A 22,821-nucleotide genomic window follows, 5' to 3' on the forward strand; every position below is an offset into this window, starting at 1 on the left:
CTTGGTGGCCCTTTACTAGGAGACAACATCTCTGCATGAATAGAGGGGGAGTCCCATAGCCAGCCCCTCCAAATGACACTGATTTAAAATGTAGAACGAATTAGTACTATAATCATCAAACTAATACTTCCTCTTTGTACAACCATATGCTGCACAAGCCAGCATGTTTGAAAATTAAGTGAGATTAAATAATGCTACCAACAATAAAGAACAACAACAAGGATGTAGCAGCTCATAGGTTATCTTGAATACATTTTTCCTATGTAATTATATTGCAGGATCCTGCCATGTGTGTTGAGAAGTTTGCCGTTGTAGTAGACTTATCTATGGTCAATTTTAAGATATGGGATAATGTAATCATATTTAAAAATATCAATTTTTCCATTAAATATGTATGTGGTTATGTTGATGCGGGGCAGCTGTTGGGCATACTACTTAGAAATCCATTATCGAGGGCATTCTAAGGCATTATTTTGTAGTATCACAAGAAACACTACTATATACACACAGTGCCCACCCATATTAGCTCTGGGCCCACCCAAAATCTCAGGTCTGGCTACGCCACTGCTCTATCATATCTCCCCTCAGTCGTCTTTTCTTCAAACTGAAGAGCCCTACCTGCTTCAGCCTTTCCTCATAGGGAAGTCGTCCAATCCCCTTTATCATTTTCGTCGCCCTTCTCTGTACCTTTTCTAATTCAACTATATCTTTTTTGAGATACGGTGACCAGAATTGAACTCAATATTCAAGGTGCGGTCGCACCATGGAGCGATACAAAGGCATTATAACATCCTCATTTTTGTTTTCCATTCCTTTCCTAATAATACCTAACATTCTATTTGCTTTCTTAGCCGCTGCAGCACACTGAGCAGAAGGTTTCAACGTATCATCAATGTCGACGCCTAGATCCCTTTCTTGGTGATTCCTAACGTGGACCCTTGCATTACATAGCTATAATTCGTGTTCCTCTTTCCCACATGCATCTCATTAAACACCATCTGCCATTTAGACACCCAGCTTCCCAGTCTCATAAGGTCCTCTTGCGATTTAACAACTTTGAATAACTTTGTGTTGTCAGCGAAGTTGTGATGGTTTGTGGATGGAATGATATTCGATTTATTATAATATTTTTATTGAAAGATACACTGATATGATGACTTTTGTTTTTAAGAATGATTTTATTTTGTTTTATATTTGATGATTTTTATAATTATGTCTAGAACTGGTAAGACAGAGTAGAATATAAATAAATAGTCCTGATCTGTGAAAGGTGGTTCTTGCCTTCAAAAGCGTATGTTAAGTTAGTCCAATAAAAAAGGTCTCTTATGGTCTTTTTTTTTTTTGTTTTCTATTTATTCCCTTTGAGAATGGCAGCTGTGGGGTAAGACTGAAGCTGTGGAGGGAGGTCCGTTAAAACTAAGGGGCTATTTTTGAGAAGCGTTTGGTGTCTCGCCACAGCCAAGACATGAAGTTCCCAGCCATGGAAACAGGAAAAGCTTCAAAGTTTTGCAAGGGATTGAACTGAACTAGTCACTCTCTGGCATCCATAGCAAAACAATGTGCCCAGAAAAGCTCCTAATCCATGAAATGTTCTGCGGATGATACACTGGCCTCTTAGATAGCACTCCAAAATGTCTGAAATTTCACTAAATTATTGGATTCCATTAATTCTTGCACTTTCGTTGGTGGAAATGGAAAACACATTGCAATCTACCTGAAGAATAAAGCTGCCCCTCGGACTGCTTGTCCAGCCCGGTTACACCCAACTCCTATATCCTGCCCTCGTAGGTCCAAATTCAGTGCGAGACTATTAGGCACCCTGGGTGACCTTTCAGCAACTTTCATGTCCTCCCCCAAAGACGTTGATAATTAAACTCAATTATGACCACCCCAACACTACCCCTCTCAGAGCAATCCTATTTTTAAAAATGCAGAATTGGATGCACACATGAGGGCAATTAAAAAAAAAAAGCCAAGTACTTGGCTATATGAAAATTATCAGGTAACATTTACATACTTTTGAGTTTATTACATCTCCAGGGTCCTGTCTTGCTTCAGAGTTGCAAAGGTTCTGTCACTTCCCAGAGGCTAACCTAGTTGTCCCTCATCTGCCTACTGTGGAGGTCGTATGTAGGCAGGGGTGTGCTGGTAAATTTTTAACAACGGGCTCTCTCTCTGGGCATAGCCGGCCCTCAAAGTTTGGGGGTGGGGGGGTGAGGTGTAGGCACGCTAGGCATACCTTTGCCGAGCCCCACCAGCCAATAAATGGACTGCCACCATTCTCTGCTGCTTGTTTCTGGCTCTGAGCAACATGATGGAACCTTCTTGCACTTGCATGAAAAGTCCCAGCCTGATGATCAGAGTCAGAAACAAGGAGCAGGGAGCAGCAGCAGTCTATTTGGTGGGGCCAGCATCACTGCCAACAAAGTAAAAGAGAATTCAGGAGGGGGCCCAAGGCCACATTTTGGGAGTCAGTTGTTAAAGTACACATGGGGAGGCCTACTTTAACAACCGGCTCCCAAAATTCTTAAAAACTTAACAAACGGCTCTCGCGAGCCCGTGAGAGCCCGCTCCAGCACACCACTGTATGTAGGTCGCTAATATATGCTGTTTTCTGCTGGACTTTCTCCAGTTTCTTTACACCCTCTCATTTTTTATCTACCTAGCAGTATTCTGCAATTTAAGATGTTAAAAACGCAGCTTTTATTTGAGAGGCAATGTATTGATGGAGTTTACATGGCAGTACTTTGATGTTATGTATGATGATGGAGAATATATATGTTTTGTAGAATGTTTTTATGCTGCTTAGGGTATAAGCAGGTTAGAAGTGTGTAAAATAAGTAAATAATTTTTAAAAGATGTAAACAAACAAAAAATATTAAGTGTATAACCTAAAAGCAGAGGGCTGTTCTCTGCTGGCTAAAAATGTCAGAGAAGAACCTGTCTGTCCATGCCTTGCAAAGTCCCAGGTGCTGTCCCCAAAACTGATGTGCTCTAGGCCATCGCCTTGTGTGCGTAATGGAAGACCCCACCTTTGAGCATCGATCTGCAACACTGCAATTATCAGACCTGCACGGGTCAAGCAAGTAGGAACTAGTGCCCAAGATTTTCATCCCCTCTCTGCAATGACAGCAAAGAAGAGAGAACCAAATGTCTACAGGTCCTCACTGGGGACAAACACGGTTCTGTTCTCCCACAGATGAGAATAAATTATCACAGCTAGAACAGTTTACTGGCAAGAGGATGACTGTGTTAGCACTTGATTACAGGGCCAGTTCTTGCACAACAGCTCAGTAGAGTCTTCCGCATACAGGGAGAGTTGGTGAGCAGCCGTTTTCAATTGTCAGACGACTCCATCATTGTCATTGTCACAAGGGAAGTGAAGGAATTTTGGTTTTAGGTTATGTCAGTTCACTTCAGCATACACAAAGACCAGCAACTAGAAAAGTACCATAAAGTGATGCCTTTTTAACTGGACTAACGTAATATATTTCTGAACCTGCTTTCAGAAGCCAACTGTCCCTTTCCTTAGATCCAAATAGCAGCAGCTTTGATGTTATTAATCAGACACTGGAGGAAACTCCTGGGCTGGAGACTTTTTGTAAGTTCTAGGGAAAGTGTGTCCCATCAAAGAAGAACTGGCCAAACTTTTGACCGTCTAGTTCAGGGATGGGCAACCACAGTCCGAGAGCCACAACCCAGTCCAGCTTTCAAGATTTCCACAATGACCGTGCATGAGATTTCTTTGCATATAAATAGAAGCAGTACATGCAAATCACTTTCGGGAATATTTATTGTGGAAATCTTGAAAGACCAACTGGGTTGTGGCCCACTCCTGGTTTATAGTCAGGTGATGGTCGATCAGGCGACAGCTACAACAAAAGTAGTGCCCCAACTGCCACCCCCCAGCCCCTGCTCAGAAGGCCTTTTCAATCCTCTGAGGAATAGGAATGAAGTGGGCCCTACCTTTGGACATTTGGCAAAAGTGAACTTTTGGGACTGCAAACAGCTCCTGTTAATTACAGATTTAAGACTGCCCTCATCCCCGATAAGAAATTTGAGACAACACCAGAAGCTGTACCCATATGGCACGAAATCTCAGAATAGGGTTGTTTGGCTCTCCTAGTACACTGGAGCCTCAGCTATATTTTATTTTAGTTACATTTGTACCCCGCGCTTTCCCACTCATGGCAGGCTCAATGCGGCTTACATGGGGCAATGGAAGGTTAAGTGACTTGCCAAGAGTCACAAGGAGCTGCCTGAAGTGGGAATCGAACTCAGTTCCTCAGTTCCCCAGGACCACAGTCCACCACCCTAACCACTAGGCCTCACCCTTGGCCTCCTACGCACCCAGGAGGAGCTGCTAGGATCTGTTGCTAAAATCCTATCATTCTGTCTCAGGAATGGGAGACACAAAGCCAGGGCTGCTACGAGGATTATTAGCCACCCTAGGCAACTCTTTTGTACCGCCCTTAGTTAGCTTTCTGATTCATAGCCCTCCTTCAGTGTTACAAGATTAAATTATAATAAAATCAATCACCCCCCAAATATTACTCCTCCCAGAACCAGCTTGTAAAAACGCATAACTGGACATCGACCTTTCAGGGTTAACCATAAGCCACACTCAATTCTATTCAAATGTCTTCTGGAGGATGACCCCGCATTGCCATGGTGAAGGACATGGGTTGCGATCTTGTACTCTGCAAGGCAGTTGGGTGTGTTCCGAGTAGAACCATGATGCGTTTCAGTCCCTCTCAGGCCCACCCTCTCTCTCTTCTGGTTAATTGCATTGAGAGGGGTTCATAGGGTCAGAACTGTAATATACTTGTGGATTTTCTGAGGCGTTGGGCAGTTAATTCCCACACTGTCAGTAGGACAATCCCTCCACCCTAAAACCTATTCCATGATTGCAAAACACAGCATATGGATACCTCGGTTTCTGTGACCTGCTTTGTTTGCAGGCCTGAGAGTACTCGGTAATCATAGGTCAAGCAAGCAGATTTTCAAAAAGGAAACTCCCATGGAATTCCCCCTTCAAAAATCACCTGGCTGCTGATGCTACCGGAAGGCTGTTCCCTGCATATCTGTTAAGTGAAAACTATCCAGGAAAAATGAGGAAGAGCCAAGTGTGGGTATTTCATACTGAAGTCTCAGCTTGCATTTCTGCTGGCCCATCCGTTCTACCTACAGGGATAGCAGAACACATGTTTTCTCCTGCTGAGAATGACTGTTTTCCCCTTTTACCTAGCTTATCGTTCATATAGTGCCTGCAAAGGGCCAATCTGTCCACCCTAGCCTACCTCGCCAAAAGCCTTATTAAAGTGTTTTCAAAAGAGTCTTAAACTGCTTGAAAGATATCTCTGTTTGATGAACAGATGGAAGACCATCAGGGCTAAGGAGCAGAAAGCTGTGTGTCTTGTGGATTCTAGATGGGTATCCCTAGGGGATGGTAAAAACATGCAGTTAGAATCTAGGGATCTCAAGGATCTGGAAGGGGTATAAGGGACAGTAGGTGAGGCCAAATATGGTGGGCAACCTGAGAAATAGGCCTTATGGGCCAGGCAAGGATCTTGAACATATGGAATGGAAATGAAAGCCAGTGGAGATGGAAGAATAAAGGTGTGATGTGGTTATACTCACTGACTCAGCAGAGGAAACTGACCGTGGAATTATGGAGGCTTTGGAGACGTTTGGTCTGGGCATCCGAAAGCCTATGTTTAGGTGCTTATTTATCTTTACAGAATACTAGTGTAACTGGGTTGTATATGTCCATATGAGCTTGGGTGCCAGCACTTGTGCCACAGAGCTGGTGCGCCTAAACTACAAGATAGAGAATACTGCAATTCCTTGCCCCGCTCCACCCAGACCCTATCTATATGCATGCTTACCTGTAAAACACATGCCACGTAAGATATGCAGAACAGCGCTCAGCTGGGTTTTTGGCATTTAGATGTGTACGTGCAAACCGGATAGGCCAGACGGTCTTATCTGAATTCATTTTTCTGTTGCTCTTCTGATCATTTCCACGCATAAGCGGAATGTAAAAATTACTGTCATTTTATAGAATAACCTCCTTAATGTGTTCGAGTAACATTTTGAGGGAGAAGCAGAGTTCCCTCTCTTGGGGACACATGGCAGACGGTCAGGTGCAGACTAAGCAGGAGATGAGTCCATCTTGGGGTATGAAATGCTCAGTTCAGAGCATTTCCGAGGATTCTTGATATTCAAATTCAAAGGCTTGGGCCTGAAGTCAGAAACGGAAGGCTGTCCCACCTGCAGTTCTGTGGTCACAGTGAAGCTATGAAGATCCGTAAACATGCACGGAGATAAATCAACACTTCGGGCGTTATAAGCGCGTTAATGTTTTTAACGCACGTAAACCATGTATGCGCGTTAACCGTGTATGTGCCTACAATATCCCTGCAGGCGCCTACACGGTCAGCGCACACGCTAATTGTAGGCACATTAATAATGCTAACGCACCTTAGTAAACAGGGCCCTTACTTCAATAGATAAAACAAGAGGAACCAAAAATATACGTAAGGGACCATGAGATGAAAAGGAGGCGATAAAAGAGGAGATGTGAAGAAAGTAAAAGAGAAAGAAAGAGATTAGCATCTGAGCAGAGAGATTTATGCCATACAGTGACAACATTGTTCCTTCTGCAGAGTTACAGATTCCTGTCCGCTGCCAGCTAGGGCTCCCCAGACGACAGTGGGAATATGCTTCTGGCAAAATAAGCGTGCAATATGCCCAGACGAGTCTCTTTTACACTGAAACGTTGAACAAGTAGATTCAATTAATCCTGGAAAACCCCTTCTGGAGATCACTGTATGCAGAGGTTGGAATGGAAAGAACTGCATGTGTGGGAAAGGAAGAGCCTGAGAAACCAGAGAGCAGAGTATCACTCAGTTGAGTCAAAGTAGAAGGCTGGTCACTGCCGTGGCTAACAGCATGGCTTAGAGTTGTGTGTCAGGTTGTGTTCATATCTACAACCCAAGAAGTTTCATGCACTACTGCAACACATTCACCTGGGGTTTACTGAAGAAGTTATTAAAGAAACTACAGCACGTGTAAAATTGTGCCATTAAGAGTATTCTGCATAGCAGGTGGGAAGGTAACAGTTAGGCCTCTTTCTTGCTTTACACTTGTTGCCACTGGAATGCAGGGTTTGATTTAAGATTACTTGATTGGCTTTCTGTGCACATTATTGGACTAGACCAACATATATATGAGCGATTGGACAGTAAGAACATAACCAATCGGGACTTTGAGATCAGGGCAGGCATGTAATTTTTAAATTTCTGGTCCAAAGGATCATCACTTCGTAAGAAAGAAATTGTAATATTCTTTGGCTGCTCCAGAGATTTGAAATAATCAGCCTCATATATGAAATGTATTCAGATTATGTGTCTTTTCAATGTTTATTTATTAGGATTTATTTACGGTCTTTTTGAAGGAATTCACTCAAGGCGGTGTACAGTGATATTGAAAACTTTTTCCCAGCTTATATGACTGCTGCTACCTGAGGGCAGTTGGAGAGTTTTTTTTGTTGTTGTTATTTTATTGCTTGATGCGAGATTCTATTTTTTGTAAATTTTGTATTTTGTTTTCTGTTCTGTACTATGATGGCTTGAAAGGACGCACTTAAGGTATTGTTAGGAAATGAAATGCAAAACGGCTTCCACTGCAAGTAACAGAAGTGGCCGAGCAGTGGCCTGGGCTTCTACCAGCCTGGAGAAGAAATATATATACTTGGGTTTTAGGACTAAAAGGAGTGGAAGTTTTTACACACAGAGGTGGGCCTGGTGGGTGTGAACAGAGTCAACGGTAGCACTTTCCACCTGTGTGTTCTCCAAAGGTTTAGGCCTTGGCAAATAGGAAGCTTGTGTAAACATATCCAGAGCATTTGCTTTTGTCATAGTAGTTAATTAGGTCCACCAGAATCTTTAATACATACAAGCATATATAAATACGTGATAAGTGATATGGAATTTAGCACAGCACGATTGAATGAAAGCATACGGTTCTCTCAGACAGGAGATAGCTTAAGGCTGAAAAGCCAGAAGTTCTGCTAATTAGAGTGAGATTTTATATAAACAGAATGGATGTTATCAACCATCTAACTACCCAAAGCTAGGGCCATGCAGTTACCACATAGCAATTTTCAAAGACGCATACAAATGTAAATATTTACCCAGCCCTGTCTAAATGTTGCTTGCCTCGTAGATCCATAGTGTGTCTGTCTAGAAGGAGGAAGAGCCAACCAGTAACTATCAACTACTACTATTTCTGTCATTTCTATAGCGCTCTAGACGTACGCAGCGCTGTACAGTTGAACATGAAGAGACAATCCCTGCTCAACAGGGCTTACAATCTAATTAGGACAGACAAACAGGAAAAATAAGGGATAAGGATAAAGAGTAGCAAGATTCCGGAATCCCAAAGAGTAGCAAAATTCTGGAACCCTAAAGACTATTACTGCTACTACTACTTATTTCAATAGCGCTACTAGATGTGCACAACACTGTACACTGAACATGTAAGAGACAGTCTCTGCTTGATACAGGTTATAATCTATTCAAGACAGACAAACTGGACAAATAAGATCAAAGGACAAAGAGTAGCAAGATTCCGGAATCTTTTCATTTCTATAGCGCTACTAGACATATGCAGCGCTGTACACTTGAACATGAAGAGACAGTCCCTGCTCGACAGAGCTTACAATCTAATTAGGACAAACAGGACAAATAAGGGATTAGGGAAATACTTAAGGTGGGAATGATAAAACAGACATGGGTACTGAGCAAGCGACTAGGGATTAGGAGTTAAAAACAGCCTCAAAAGATGGGCTTTTAGCCTAGATTTGAAGACCGTCAGAGATGGAGCTTGATGTACTGATTCAGGAAGTCTATTCTAGGCTTACGGTGCAGCAAGATAAAAGGAACGGAGTATGGAGTGGAGGAGAAGGGTACAGATCAGAGAGATTTACCTGATGTTCCCGGGGAGGAGTGTAGGAAGAGATAAGAGTGGAGAGGTACTGAGGAGCTGCAGAGTGAATAAGAGGAGGGAGCGAAGAGAAAGGGTGAAAGGTTAGGCAACAGAAGGTACGAGGGAGCACCTGAATGAAGGGAATGAAAGGTAAGACAATGGGGGAAAGGGGAAGACATCTTAAGGTTGAAATTAACAAGTACAATGCTATATTGTTGGATTGTTGGTTTAATAAGGGGGTGTGGTTACACGGTGTGGCAGGTCCGGCAGACTGGATGGACCCTGTAAGTCTTTATTTGCCGCCCGTCACTGACTATGTTACTATGAAAGGGAAATAATTTGAGGCACAATATTACTTGAGACAGATCTGCCAGCCTTCTGCTTGTAGTACCCGTCTGTGCCCTGCAAGAGTAGTTTCCCTCCATGGCCATTCTGCCAAGAACAATAACACACTGGATTTCTTGACTACTTGCTTCATTATTAATCTAAGCAGGTTGAAACCTACTTTTTTTTTTTTTTTACCAATGCGGTTAATAAAACCTAATAAATAAAACATTACCAAAGCAGTTAATACAACCTAAAACAGCACTGCATTCTGAAATGCAAGTCAGATGCTTTGAAGGCTGGTATCTTATTGAACCACCACCAACAAAAAAAAAGAAGACCTTTCTGTATAGCTGGTGTGTGTCAGCTTTCAGCGCCCTTCAGAAGCTTCTCAGAAAATATCAAAGAGAAAATCCTCATCGTCATTTTGATTCCTGTGCACCGATTAAGTAATTATTACAGGTAATCTGATTCTAAGGCAGCTCACAGCAATGGACTGCAGTTCAGTCAGGTGTAATCCCATTCCCACTGCACAGAGGCTCCTCTGTTTGCACCAACATTAGCTGGCATCCTGGTCCCTCATCTCCAGGGTCACATCGGACAGCAAGAGAAACCCCAAACCCTGTCACTCTGTGTGTCACAGCTTCAGAATCAGGGACACCGATCTTTTCAATTCCTATCAGCTGCTGCAGGACAGGTCATCGCATCTCTCTGCTTCCCCTGTGGAAGGGTTGCTGCTGAACATCTGTGAAGCCAGAACCCAACCCAGGCTCCCGAGTCTCAGGACCCACCATCTAGACTTGTCAACCAGCTCCAGATTTTCAGGACAGGCCAATCCAGCCCTGTTTTTGTCCCATCACATAAGGAACTTTTGCATCTTGTATTTTGTTACTATGATCCACGAGAAAAGCAAAATTACAAATCCCTGCCATGAAAATCCAGATCCAACTGGCAGGTCCACCTACCATCACAACCAACTCTTCCAGGATGATGCTGAATCAAACAAGAAAACGAACCTTCTGTTTGCTGGGGAAACAGAGTCTGCTTCACGTGCAGGATGTGAACATTCTGGCCCCAGCGAGTAACAGCATCAGCAACAAGTCCAGGGAAAGTGAACGGTGCGAAACTAAATACCATTTAAGTGACGTGTTTTAGACAGTTGGTTTCTTGCGGTTGTGAATCTGGCATTATGTCTGTGTTTATTTAAAACCTGATATACTGCTTAGGCTACTAGTATCACAGCAGTATATTTTAAAGAGGGGATTGAATCCTTTCCCATCAGAAATGATCATGAATCAGTGGCTCCCCAGTGGGGCTGGGTGATGGGCATAGGTTCTCAATTTCTCAATTTCAGCCAAAAAGGCCAGAAGGGACCATCTTGAGCACACTGTTCAGATTTTCCGCTTGGATCTTAGCCTAAGAGGCCAAGGAGCGTGAGCTGAGGAACATGGCTTGGAATTCTTCCCCCTCCAGCTATGAGGTTTGCCCAGCTTTACCAGAGAACCCTTCCTCCACAGGTTGTGATCATGGCCAATGATGGCCACACGCTGGGCAATACATTTCAAGTTGTACAAAGGAATATGAAAACAAAAATATAGGTGTACATTGACAACCCCCTGCCTTTATGCAGTACCCTCCCATAAGACTATAGAGGGCACTCAAAGCTAAATGCACGACTGGGAGCACAGTATAGAATAGGTTGTTCCCAAACCTGGTCCGGGAGGCACCCCAGCCAGTCAGGATTTCAGGATATCCACAATGAATATTCATGACATAGATTTGCATGCAGTGGAGGCAGTGTATGCAAATCTCTCATGAATATTCATTGTGGATATCCTGAAAACCTGACTGGCTGGGGTGCCTCCCGGACTAAGTTTGGGAACTGAGGCCAATCATGCGCATAATGTAACTTGCAAAGAATTTGTGATAATTCCAATAATTGGTGTTAACAAGCAGGTGTGCACATCACAGGCTTAACCTCTATTCCATAAGCGCCGCGCCTAACTTCTCTAATGCGCAAAAGCAAAGGAGGTGCTAATCTGGGAGAGACATGTGTCGGGGGCTTTCATAAGTACATAGTACATAAGTATTGCCATATTGGGAAAGACCAAAGGTCCATCGAGCCCAGCATCCTGTTTCAAACAGTGGCCAATCCAGGTCACAAATACCTGGCAAGATCCCAAAAAAAGTACAAAACATTTTATTCTGCTTGTCCCAGAAATAGTGGATTTTCCCCAAGTCCATTTAATAATGGTCTATGGACTTTTCCTTTAAGGAAGCGGTCTAAACCTTTTTTAAACTCCGCTAAGCTAACTGCCTTTACCACATTCTCTGGCAACGAATTCCAGAGTTTAATTACACGTTGAGTGAAGAAACATTTTCTCAGAGTCATTTTAAATTTACTACATTGTAGCTTCATCGCATGCCCCCTAGTTCTATTATTTTTGGAAAGCGTGAACAGACGCGTCAAACTATTCTTGCGCACGCTTTCTACAATAGTTGCGTTTATCAACTGCCCCATTCAGGCGTCACTGTTTACACCAGCTGTAGACTTACACTAGTAATTCAATAAGACGTTTGGTGAACAGCTGCGCTGTTAAGAAAGTAACTTAGCACCAGCTTTTTGACACTCATCGAATTTACCCCTGTACGTACGTGTAGGTATTCCTGAGGAATAGTTCAGACACAGTTGCAGTGCAGGTACATATTAGATTCCGCTCTTTATTTTTTTTTATAATTTTAGTTTTCTCTGTTATATGAATTTTTATGTGTGTATATTGCACCTCGCTTTGGATAATAACATATAAATCTATACGTAAACCCATCCCCAAGATTCTATATATGGTGGCCAACTTTGGCACACTTCGGAGATGCATGCATAAATTGGACAATGAGCTCTGAGCCATCAATAACCGTTAACGCTTTGTTATTATAATCTGAGGTACATTTTAGATGATGTAGTTGCTCTTGCTTTGAATGGGATCTTTCCTATCAGAGTTTTTGATGTTTCTTGTATTTTTATTGTACATCGCTTTGGGGAGGGGGGAGGGGGGAGTTTTGGGGCTTTTTGGGAATGCATTTGATGTTTTTTATATAATTTGCTTGCTGACTTTGTACATTGGAGGGGGACCATGGAGGACACAATGGTTAAGAGGGGAGGCACCTAAGGGCTGGGAGGTGCGCTCTCCAAATGATAGGAAGAAAATCACACTGAGTTATGTGCTAATTTGGAGTGCTGGGGCAGGTTAGGTTGCTTTCGTGGAATGTGGGGGGGGGGGGGATTCTCATCGCTCGTAACGCAGAAAAAAATTTTACAGGCTTTGCAGCGTCATGCAGCGGACGTTGTGTTTCTTCAAGAAACACACCTGACTTCAGTAGAGCACAATAAATTCCGGCAGGGGTGGGTAGAAACTGTAGTCGGGGCCCCAGCTCACAATAAGAAGGCAGGTGTGTTGATTTTGTTTCGGAAGGGGTTGCAGTTGGCCATAAAGTCAGTTAAGAGGAGTGCAGTGGGTAGGTATGTATTGGTAGAAGTAGAGATAGGGGGGACGTCCTACATTTTTTGTAATATATATGCGCCGAATGTATATGATAAGAAATTTCACAAAGAAATCATAACATTGCTGACGCCATACCAGAGGGGGAATATGGTGCTCGGGGGAGATTTTAATATAGTGTATGACCCATTAATGGATAAGACAGGTCGGGGGGGGGGGGGGGCTTGGGCCCTAGTCACTACCGTTTTTGTGTACCACCTTAGATTTGATAGATGTATGGAGAGTGCTACATCCGGGGTGCAGAGATTACACACACTTATCTCGGGCTCACTCTTCCCTATCCCGAATTGATTACATCTTTGTTTCACACCCTCTTTTTTCTAAAACTGTGGAGGCAGAGATTGGGCCAAGCGAAATATCGGACCACTCCCCCATATGGGTGATTCTAGAATTGGCAGGAGATAGGAGAGGGCATGGGGGGGTGGACATTTCCATTTGAGCTTTATCGGGATACAAAATTCCAAGAACTTTTACAAGAAAAGTGGAGGGACTACGAGTATCATAACGGAAGGCATATAGAACAACATGGATTGTATTGGGAAACAGCAAAGGCGGTCCTAAGGGGTGAGATAATTGCATATAGGGTATGGAAGAGGAAACGGAGAGACAAAGAGATATTGAGGTTGGAAAGGGAGGTGAGAGTGCACCGGAAGAAATATGGGGCAGCTCAGACAAAAGAACATAAGTTAATATATTTGGAGGCCCAGAGGGAATTGAATGAACTCGTACAGGAGAGGGCACAGAAATCCATTCTGTATTATAAACATTAGATAAGTACATAAGTACATAAGTAATGCCATACTGGGAAAAGACCAAGGGTCCATCGAGCCCAGCATCCTGTCCACGACATCTGGCGGGGACTTTGTTAGGCCGATTAGCTAAGGGGAAAAGAGGTACAACTAGGATTTTGCAAGTGAAGAGTCAAGAGGGCAGGCTGCTTAGACTTGAACAGGACATAGTAGATAGTTTTAGGCAATACTATGGAAGCCTGTACAAGGAGGACACGGACATAGTACCTCATAGTGCATTGTTTTTGGATAATATTGACCTCCCAATGTTGACAGACTCACAGAAACAAAACCTTATTGCCCCCATTGGAGAGGGGGAGCTAATTTTAGCGTTACAACAGAGTGATATTCACAAGGCACCAGGGCCTGATGGGTATAGCATGGCTTTTTATAAATTGCTACAAGAACAGGTGACCCCGCCTTTATTAAATCTTTTTAATTCCATGGCGGCCTCCGGGTCGGTCCCAGAGACTTTAAGTATGGCCAAAATGATTGTATTGCTGAAACCGGGCAAAGACCCGGAGGACATGGGCTCGTATAGGCCAATATCCCTACTAAATTGCGATGTTAAACTCTACGCAAAAATCCTGGCAAACCGGTTGGCATGGGTGCTACCCGGTTTGGTAACATCCCCGCAGGTGGGGTTTGTAAAGGGTAGGTCAGTGGTAAGCAATCTGATAGCCTCATTAGAGCGAGTGGAGGAACAAGGACAGCCTTCTCTGCTAGTAAGTTTCGATGCAGAGAAGGCTTTTGACCGAGTGGTTTGGCAGTTTATGTTCGCAGTTTTGCAGAAAGTAGGTATAGAGGGTATTTTTAGGAAGGCGGTAGGGACCCTGTACTCAAACCCTCAAGTATTTATGTGGATTAATGGTGAACGTTCGCAGACATTCTCGATCAGGAGAGGGGTGAGACAGGGGTGCCCTCTCTTCCCATTACTTTTTGTACTGACATTGGATCCCTGATTAGAGAGATTGAGTCCCACCCAGAAATCGCTGGAGTAGAATGGGGGACGGTCGGATTTAAGATATCTGCATTTGCGGACGATATCTTGGTGCATCTCACGGACCCCAGAAAATCTTTAGCCGCTTTGTTGGAATTATTCAGGGAATATGGGGACTTTGCTGGATTTCAGGTCAATTTCTCAAAATCCTTGGCATTAACAGCAACAGATAAAGTGCAGGGGGAGTGGGGAGAGGGGTTCCCATTAAAGTGGGCTAAAGACAGTTTGACATACTTAGGGGTGCAGGTGGCCATGAAAACTACGGCCTTCTATAGCCTTAACCTTACCAAATTGTTGGACAACATGCGGCACAGGATGCAAAAATGGGCAGTATTACCGCTCTCGTTACATGGGAGAGTCCAGCTGTTCCGCATGGCAGAATTCCCCAGGTGGCTGTATGTCTTGCAAGTTTTACCGCTACGTTTGAGAAACAAGGATCTTAGGCAATTTCACAAGCATCTACGACAGTTTGTCTGGGGGGGGGGGGGGGGAGCCCAAATTACCATTGGAACTCTTAATGGGTTCTTGGAGGGTGGGGGGTATGGGGATCCCAGATATTAAAAAATACAATCAAGCATGTTTGCTACGACATCTGAGAGACTGGTTGTTAGACAAACAGGATTTCACCCCGAGGGAGCTGGAACAGGCTTTTTTCGCACCGTTTCACTTACATTATCTACTGCATGGCCCACAGAGCTCGGTGCTACATAAATTTAAGGATAGTTTATTATTAGGACCCATGAGGGAGGTTAGGAAGGATTTAAATGGGTACTGGGGATCGGCAGCGGACATATCTGATATGTTGCCATTGCAAGGTAATCCTGCGTTTACACCTGGTTCCGAGAATAAGGTATTCAGAAGGTGGGCATCTATGGGTATAATAAGATTGGAACATGTATTGGGGACTAGAGGGGGACTGCTAAATCTGGGGGCGCTGGGGGTAGGCATAGATGTTAGTCATGAGTTTGCGTATCAGCAATTAGTCCACTATGTTCGGTCCCTAAATATGGAAGAGGTGAATAGTGGGCATGGGAGGAAAGTAAGGGAATTTTTTTAAGGAAATCCCGGGGTCACGGTTCTCGATCTCGAGTTTGCACAAGCGACTGTGGGAGTTGTGACCCCAGAAAAATACAGCAGCAATCATAGCCCGTTGGGCACGAGACATGCAGAGACCTAGTTTGAATCTAGATTATACAAAGCTGGTGTCCCGTATACCAGGGATCTCTGTGCATGCGAATCTGAGCTTACATGACCAAACCACAGGTGTTCAAGATGGGAGGGGTACCAGATCCATTATGCTCTAAGTGTCAGCAGCGGGAAGGTACACTTTATCATTGTCTCTAGGAGTGCCCGGGTACACAAAGATATTGGCATTTGATCATAAAGTATTTGGAAGGCTTGGTAAAATCTTGAATAAGCTGCACTCCACTGGGGATTATATTTGACAAATATGAACTTTTTGTCCTTCAGCAGGGGGGCCAATGGCAGTTGATTCATAAGGCATGCCTGCTGGGGAAGAAGGTGATCCTGAATGGGTGGCTGACTGTGGACCCACCAGATTTTTGGCACTGGAGGAACAGATTTCATGACCTGCTGCTGCATGAACGCCGGGCGGTGGGACCCTCGCCGAAGAAAAGAACATGTTTTTTTGGAGGTCTGGGGGCCTTATGTTCAGTCCCTGTCTCCAAGTGCGCGAAGTTTAGTATTAAATGATTTATAATTTTTTTTTCTCTCTTTCTCTCTCCTTCTATGTGGGTGCTTCGTTGCTCAAGCATGGGGCTCAATAGGAGAATGGGAGGTGATAAGACAAAACCCTCTCATTCGTTTTAGATTTCTCACACGGGTCCTCTACCAGTCCTTTGTGACAGGGGTATGCGGGTCTCATGGTGTATACGGCCAGGATAGATTGGCTATACAATCATAATCTTTGTGCTCCTTGAGATTTTAAAGCACCGGGAGGGGGAGGGACTGTTCATTATGGGTGTGGGACAGTAAGATTATGGAGAATGTTTAGTAATACATGTTTAGCTGGAGATGGATTAGTTGGGGGGGGGGGGGGACCATACGTAAAAAGTTTGCTGATGTGCTTAATGCCTGCTTTTGCTTAGCTTGCTTTGTTTAATGTTTTCAATCCATTGTATATTGAACTTGTTGGATGCTTTCTTTGTTACATCATCAATAACAATTGTTGAAACATAATTAGGGGGAGGGAGGAAGGAGGGGGGATAAAATGTAAAATTTGTATAGTGACTTGAGTTATAACATTGATAATTTGTACTGGTCTCTTTTCATTGCATACTCTGTATAAGCTCTGTTACTATTAATAAAAAAAGACAAACTAACATTTGCATGCGGATGCTGGAGGCACAGCGTCTAAATCCCATAGATCGCATCTCGAAAGGGGATGTGGCCACGGACATGTTGGGGCATTCTGAAAACTTGCACACAGAATTACAGAACCTGCCTAACCGCATCTAATTTGAGCAACTGAAACTTACGTCAGGTTTCAGCAGGCGTAACGTCAGGCATGGAATCTGCAGTAAATACTAGGCTATATCTGGCGTAAACCCTTTACAGAATAGCGTTCAGCACTGAATTGTTTCGGCATCATTTACTGAATCGACCAGTAGCATCCATTCCCCTGATAGTAAAACTAATGGAAAGTATGGTAACCAAACAACTCACCAACTACCTAAATAAATTCTCAATACTACACGAATCACAGTCAGGATTTCGATCCAACCATAGCACTGAAACAGTGCTAATCATGCTCATAACCAAATTCAAACAACTAATTGCAACTGGAAACAATGTGCTACTCCTACAATTCGTTATGTCCAGCGCGTTCGACAAGGTTAGCCACCAAATACTCACGAACATCCTAGACTACTTTGGGTTTGGAGGAAACGTACTAAGATGGTTTAAAGGCTTCCTAACAGCAAGATCGTATCAAGTGATTTCTAACTCAAAAACGTCAACACCATGGAAACCTGAATGCGGAGTACCACAAGGATACCTGCTCTCACCAACCCTTTTAAACTTAATGATGACACCTTTAGCCAAATCGCTATCCAACCAAGGACTCAATCCGTACATCTATGCAGACGATGTCACGATATACATCCCGTTCAAACAAGACATAACCGAAATCACACACAGCCTACAAATAATGAACTCATGGGCAGACGCATTCCAACTAAAGCTAAACGCAGAAAAAACACAATGTCTCATCCTATCCTCACAATACAACACGAACAAACCCAATACCATAAACACCCCAGACTACACCCTTCCGGTCTCAGACAGCCTGAAAATTCTGGGAGTCACAATTGACCGAAATCTCACACTCGAAGACCATGCGAAAAATACAGTAAAGAAAATGTTCTACTCAATGTGGAAACTTAAAAGAATCAAACCTTTCTTCCCAAGGGATGTATTCCGCAACCTAGTACAATCAATGGTGCTAAGTCATCTAGACTACTGCAATGCCATCTATGCCAGATGCAAAGAACAAATCATTAAGAAGCTTCAAACCGCTCAAAACACAGCAGCCAGACTCATATTTGGGAAAGTGAAATACGAAAGCGCCAAACCCCTAAGAGAAAACCTACACTGGCTCCCATTAAAAGAACGAATTGCGTTCAAAGTTTGCACCCTGGTCCACAAAATCATATACGGGGAAGCCCCGACCTATATGTCAGACCTCATAGACCTGCCTACTAGGAACGCAAAAAGATCATCATGCACATTCCTCAATCTTCACTACCCTAACTGTAAAGGACTAAAATATAAATCCACATACGCGACCGGTTTCTCATACATCTGCACGCAGCTGTGGAACGCACTACCGAAGGCCATAAAAACAACGCAAGACCTACCCATCTTCCGAAGGCTACTGAAAACAGATCTTTTCAAGAAGGCATACCATAAACAACCATCTTAAAGTCCAAACAACACCACCACACACAATCTATACATACCCGAAATCTTATCACATGACTGATTAACCTCTTTGCTATCAATGATAAAACACTACCACCTTAAACCTTATATCAAATAGGGTCTCTCTATAGTCGATAACCTAATACATGTTACAATCCAATTTACTACTCAGGAACCTTCATGCATTACCAAAATGTATTCTCCTTTATCATATATGTATGCACATGGTATATATATATATACCATGATCTGTTCCATATATGCTATGTTCCATGTATGTTACCATGTATGAATGCACCTAATACCATTTGAAAATTCTGTTACCCGGAAATGGCAACCGCTATTACTGCAAATGTAAGCCACATTGAGCCTGCAAATTGGTGGGAAAATGTTGGATACAAATGCTATAAATAAATACAATTCTCTCCATATATTTGCATCTGGCTCACAGCAGAGAAATGTATGCGCCACCAGGGATGATGCTTCTGGGAGTCTGTTAAATAATGGCACATGGGCACCTATACTGTATTTAGCAAACAGACATGAGAGGAAACGTTTTGCATAATTTTTAAAGTGTCCTGTTATAAATCTATCTCCACAGTTCATGGGATATTAACCCTCAATTTGGTGGTCATTTACAGGAAAAGAAAAACTTTAAAATTTCTCTCCAGCCTGACGAGTTCAGACCTCTTCAAACTACCAAACTGGTAATTCTTCTGTGAAGTCAAAAATCTCACAGAAATTTCAGCTAATTATGGTTCCATAGCAAACTCTTTCCTAGCCTCAAGGGCTCTTCAGCAAAGTGTGATTTCCCACAACTTACATTGCTACTAAACGCTGAAAACCAGAACGCTACGATAGAATAAAGGAATGTTTTTCGTTCCTGGAAACGTAAGTTAATACCAACGCTCTGAAACTTAATAAAGATAAAACCAAATGTCTTTGTTTTGGGTCAGTTAGATCAGTGTTTCCAAAGTCCAGTCCTGGAGTACCCCTTGCCAGTCAGGTTTTCAGAATATCTACAATGAATATGCATGAACTTGATTTGCATATACTGCCTCCACTATATGCAAATCTCTTTCATGCATAATCACTGTGGATATCCTGAAAACCTGATTGGCAAGGGGTACTCTGGGACCGGACTTGGGAAACACTGATTTAGATGTCACATGGAATAGTAATCTGTTAAAACCAGCTGGTCAGCACTTTGTATTTGAGGAATATATAAAGATTTTGGGTGTTACTTTTATCTGGATCATTAACTTTAGAGTCCCAGGTGAATGCTGTAGTTAAGAAATCTTTATTTCTGATTTTAAAAAACTTAGGAAAATTCAAAATATGTTTGATATTTATACTTTTAGAACTGCAGTTCAGAGTGTACTATAATCTAAAACTGATACAATTAATTGTATTTATGCTGGATGTCAAAGAAACCGGATGAAAAGAAATCAAACGATAGTGCGATACATTTGATTTATTCTGTCCATAGAAGTGAGAAGTCTCCCCTTTGTTGATAGACCTTCATTGGCTGCCAGTGGAGGCACGAATTTCCTTTAAGGTGTGTATTTACTATTTAAGATCCTTCATGGGTCTGCACTGGCTTATCTGTCTAATTGGGCGCAGATGTCCAATAGAAATAGGGGTTTATTGGATAATCTTCAACTATATTTTCAGCCAGTCTCTTATCAAACATCTGCCATTTGGAATTCTATCCCTTTAGGCATCAGAAAAGAAGTCAACATTTTGCTCTATTTAAGAAAGCTTTAAAATAAACCTTTCCTTTTTAAGAAATGTTTAATCTGATATGGAATTGCTTTTCTTAGTAGTACTGACATAAGCAACTGTTTCTTTTAAATTGGCATTGTTAACTCACTGTGTGTACCACGCCGAACCCTCTGGGTTGCTGCGTCAGTAAGAACTTAATGTAATGTATTAGGGGAGAGGGGCTCACAGAGGGGTTAGCTTCAGAAAGCAGAGGCTGGAAACCCTGCAGAAGCATCCAGATGTAAGGAGGTGGTGCTGTGTGGGATTGCAATACAATCAAATCCTTCACTAAGGGAGCAGCTCCACCACATCTGGATTCTCAGGAAGACGTTTCAGACACCAAGTGAAGCATCTTTTTAAGACAAAAGAGAGCTGAGCCCCTCTGGGTGTCCCTCACTCTAAACCCTGCAAGATCTGATGTTCCTCACAACTAGAAAGAGAGACCTTCCAATTCAGGTAAAGCTTGATTTTGAACAAAGAAGTCAGAACAGAAACGTTTTGGGGGATATGGATTGTGGAGAGTAAGAGAGGGAAATGAGGGTTTCCCTGAGCTTGAGAAATCTTCTTTCATTTGAAAGTATTTCACAGTACTTCTAGGAGGGCCAGAGCATCAAAGAGCAACAGAGAGCACCCTGAATAACAAAAAATTTACCCCCCCCCCCCCCCCCCACATTCTTTTTATTGCACTGCTGTTCGAATTCTCACCTTCAGAGTGAAATATTTTGCCAAAGGCATCCACCAATGGCACAGACATCTCTGGCGTGGAATGTATCAGACACTATACCCAGCAGAGAGCTGAATATTTATCAAGCTCTCTCTTTGTTCTTCTAAACTTACACGGAATAAAGAATGTCTCAAGGAAGGACGCTCCACTTCACAGCTCACCATCTTCTCTGAACAGTGCACCCAACCCCAGGGCTATAAGACCCCAGGGATGCACAGTTGAACTTGAACCTTAAATACTGAGCAAGCCCTACCCTGCAACCTGGAAAAATGCCAAACAGGTATCTTAGGATAATACAGAACTATTACTACCGTTACAAAAAAAAAAAAAAGCTTTGATAATTTTTCCCCCAAAACTTTACATCTAAAAAGAGACCTCGGTAACTCCCGAGAGCAGAGATCGAGAGTGCACTTAGTCAGTAAAGTATCACAAAATAGGGACGTGGGGGAAATAAAACAGAGCACTGACCCGAAAGGGAACTAGTTATTATCCAGCTCTCCTTAGAGGACAGAAAGCCACTAAAAGGCAATGCCTCCCTGTCCGAGGGGTCATCCAGGACACCCACCGCCCAGCCCAGCTGTACAAGGCATGCACAGACAGCAGAACAAAAGAAAGGCACTCACTCACCTGGGCTTAGAGTGTTCTGGAAGTAGAAGATGACCAGGATGAAGGAGCCCAGACAGCCAGCCAGGACCATCACTTTGCTCTTCCTCATGCTGCCGCTAAGGGTCCCAGCTGGAGGGCAAAGCTGGGGCGCTCTTGGGCTTCATGGTCTGGCGCTGCGCTAAGCCGGAGCTACAACACAGCAGCAGCAGCACGCGCCGGGCTCCAACAAGGCAATGCGCGCGACCGCGCGGCGCGAGCTCCCAGGCCCGCAGCCAGGGCCGTACCAAGAGCAGCGGGCCGTGGGGGGGGGGGGGGGGGGGGGGGGGGGGGGGGCTGGAGCAGCGCAGCTTCTCCTCCCGGCCACGCCCCTCCCCTCCTTGGGGCATGCATTCTGCTCTTCACTCCCCCTTCGACCTGCTGATCACTAAGGACTATGATACTGCTTCACTTTCTTAGACATTTTTATTCAGGGATGGGGTATCAGGGCAAGCTCCCCCCCACCTCCCGCCCAGGATAGCTGCTCAGGACGGGCGACCTTTTATCTTCATAAGAGGCTGCCTGCCACCTTTGCTCTGGGGAAGAATTGCCTACTGGAAACGTGCTTTTTTTCTCGCTTCTTCTGTGTGGTGAATCTTGAGACAGAATGATCATTGCTGTGGGCAATCTCTGTACTAACCCCAAGAAAGTGACCGTCAGGTTTTTACTCTGTTGTCCCGGAATAATGTTTGCAAGCATCTGATAACGTTATTTGGCATGACAACTTTCATATAATGTCGCCTAGGTAAGAGGAGCATCATGTGCAGTTAATTAACTATTACCTGCCATCATTTCCTCTATTTCTGCTCTTTGTAAAACCCCACAGAACCTGTTGTTCATTATTATAACATCCTTATTTTTCACTATAAAATCATTTTTCTAGAGCATGTTGGAGCCGATTCTAGAATACCAATTTCAACATAGGAGCCGACTCTGTGGGTGCTTGAGCACCCCCAATATTGAGAGAATTCCTTGTATGTGTCCAGGGAGGAGTTATTTCCATTGATCTTAGCATCCCCAATAATTTTGAAAACTTGGCTCCTATGAATTTCAATATCATTTCTCTAGATGGCTGACACAGAGATTACT

The 22,821-nt window shown here is 43.4% G+C and overlaps 1 protein-coding gene across 1 annotated transcript in view; it reads right to left on the reverse strand.

The window, feature by feature from the left end:
* CHST13 (carbohydrate sulfotransferase 13) overlaps nt 1-21,952 on the reverse strand; it is a 42,998-nt gene extending 21,046 nt beyond the window's left edge. Inside the window, exon 1 of the mRNA XM_030206037.1 lies at nt 21,718-21,952. Coding sequence (XP_030061897.1) covers nt 21,718-21,805 — 88 coding nt within the window. The 5' untranslated portion in view covers nt 21,806-21,952. The remainder of the gene's footprint in view (nt 1-21,717) is intronic.
* Between the last annotated feature and the right edge of the window lie 869 nt (nt 21,953-22,821).

Source organism: Microcaecilia unicolor, chromosome 6 (genome assembly GCF_901765095.1).
Source record: "Microcaecilia unicolor chromosome 6, aMicUni1.1, whole genome shotgun sequence".
NCBI classification, from domain to species: domain Eukaryota; kingdom Metazoa; phylum Chordata; class Amphibia; order Gymnophiona; family Siphonopidae; genus Microcaecilia; species Microcaecilia unicolor.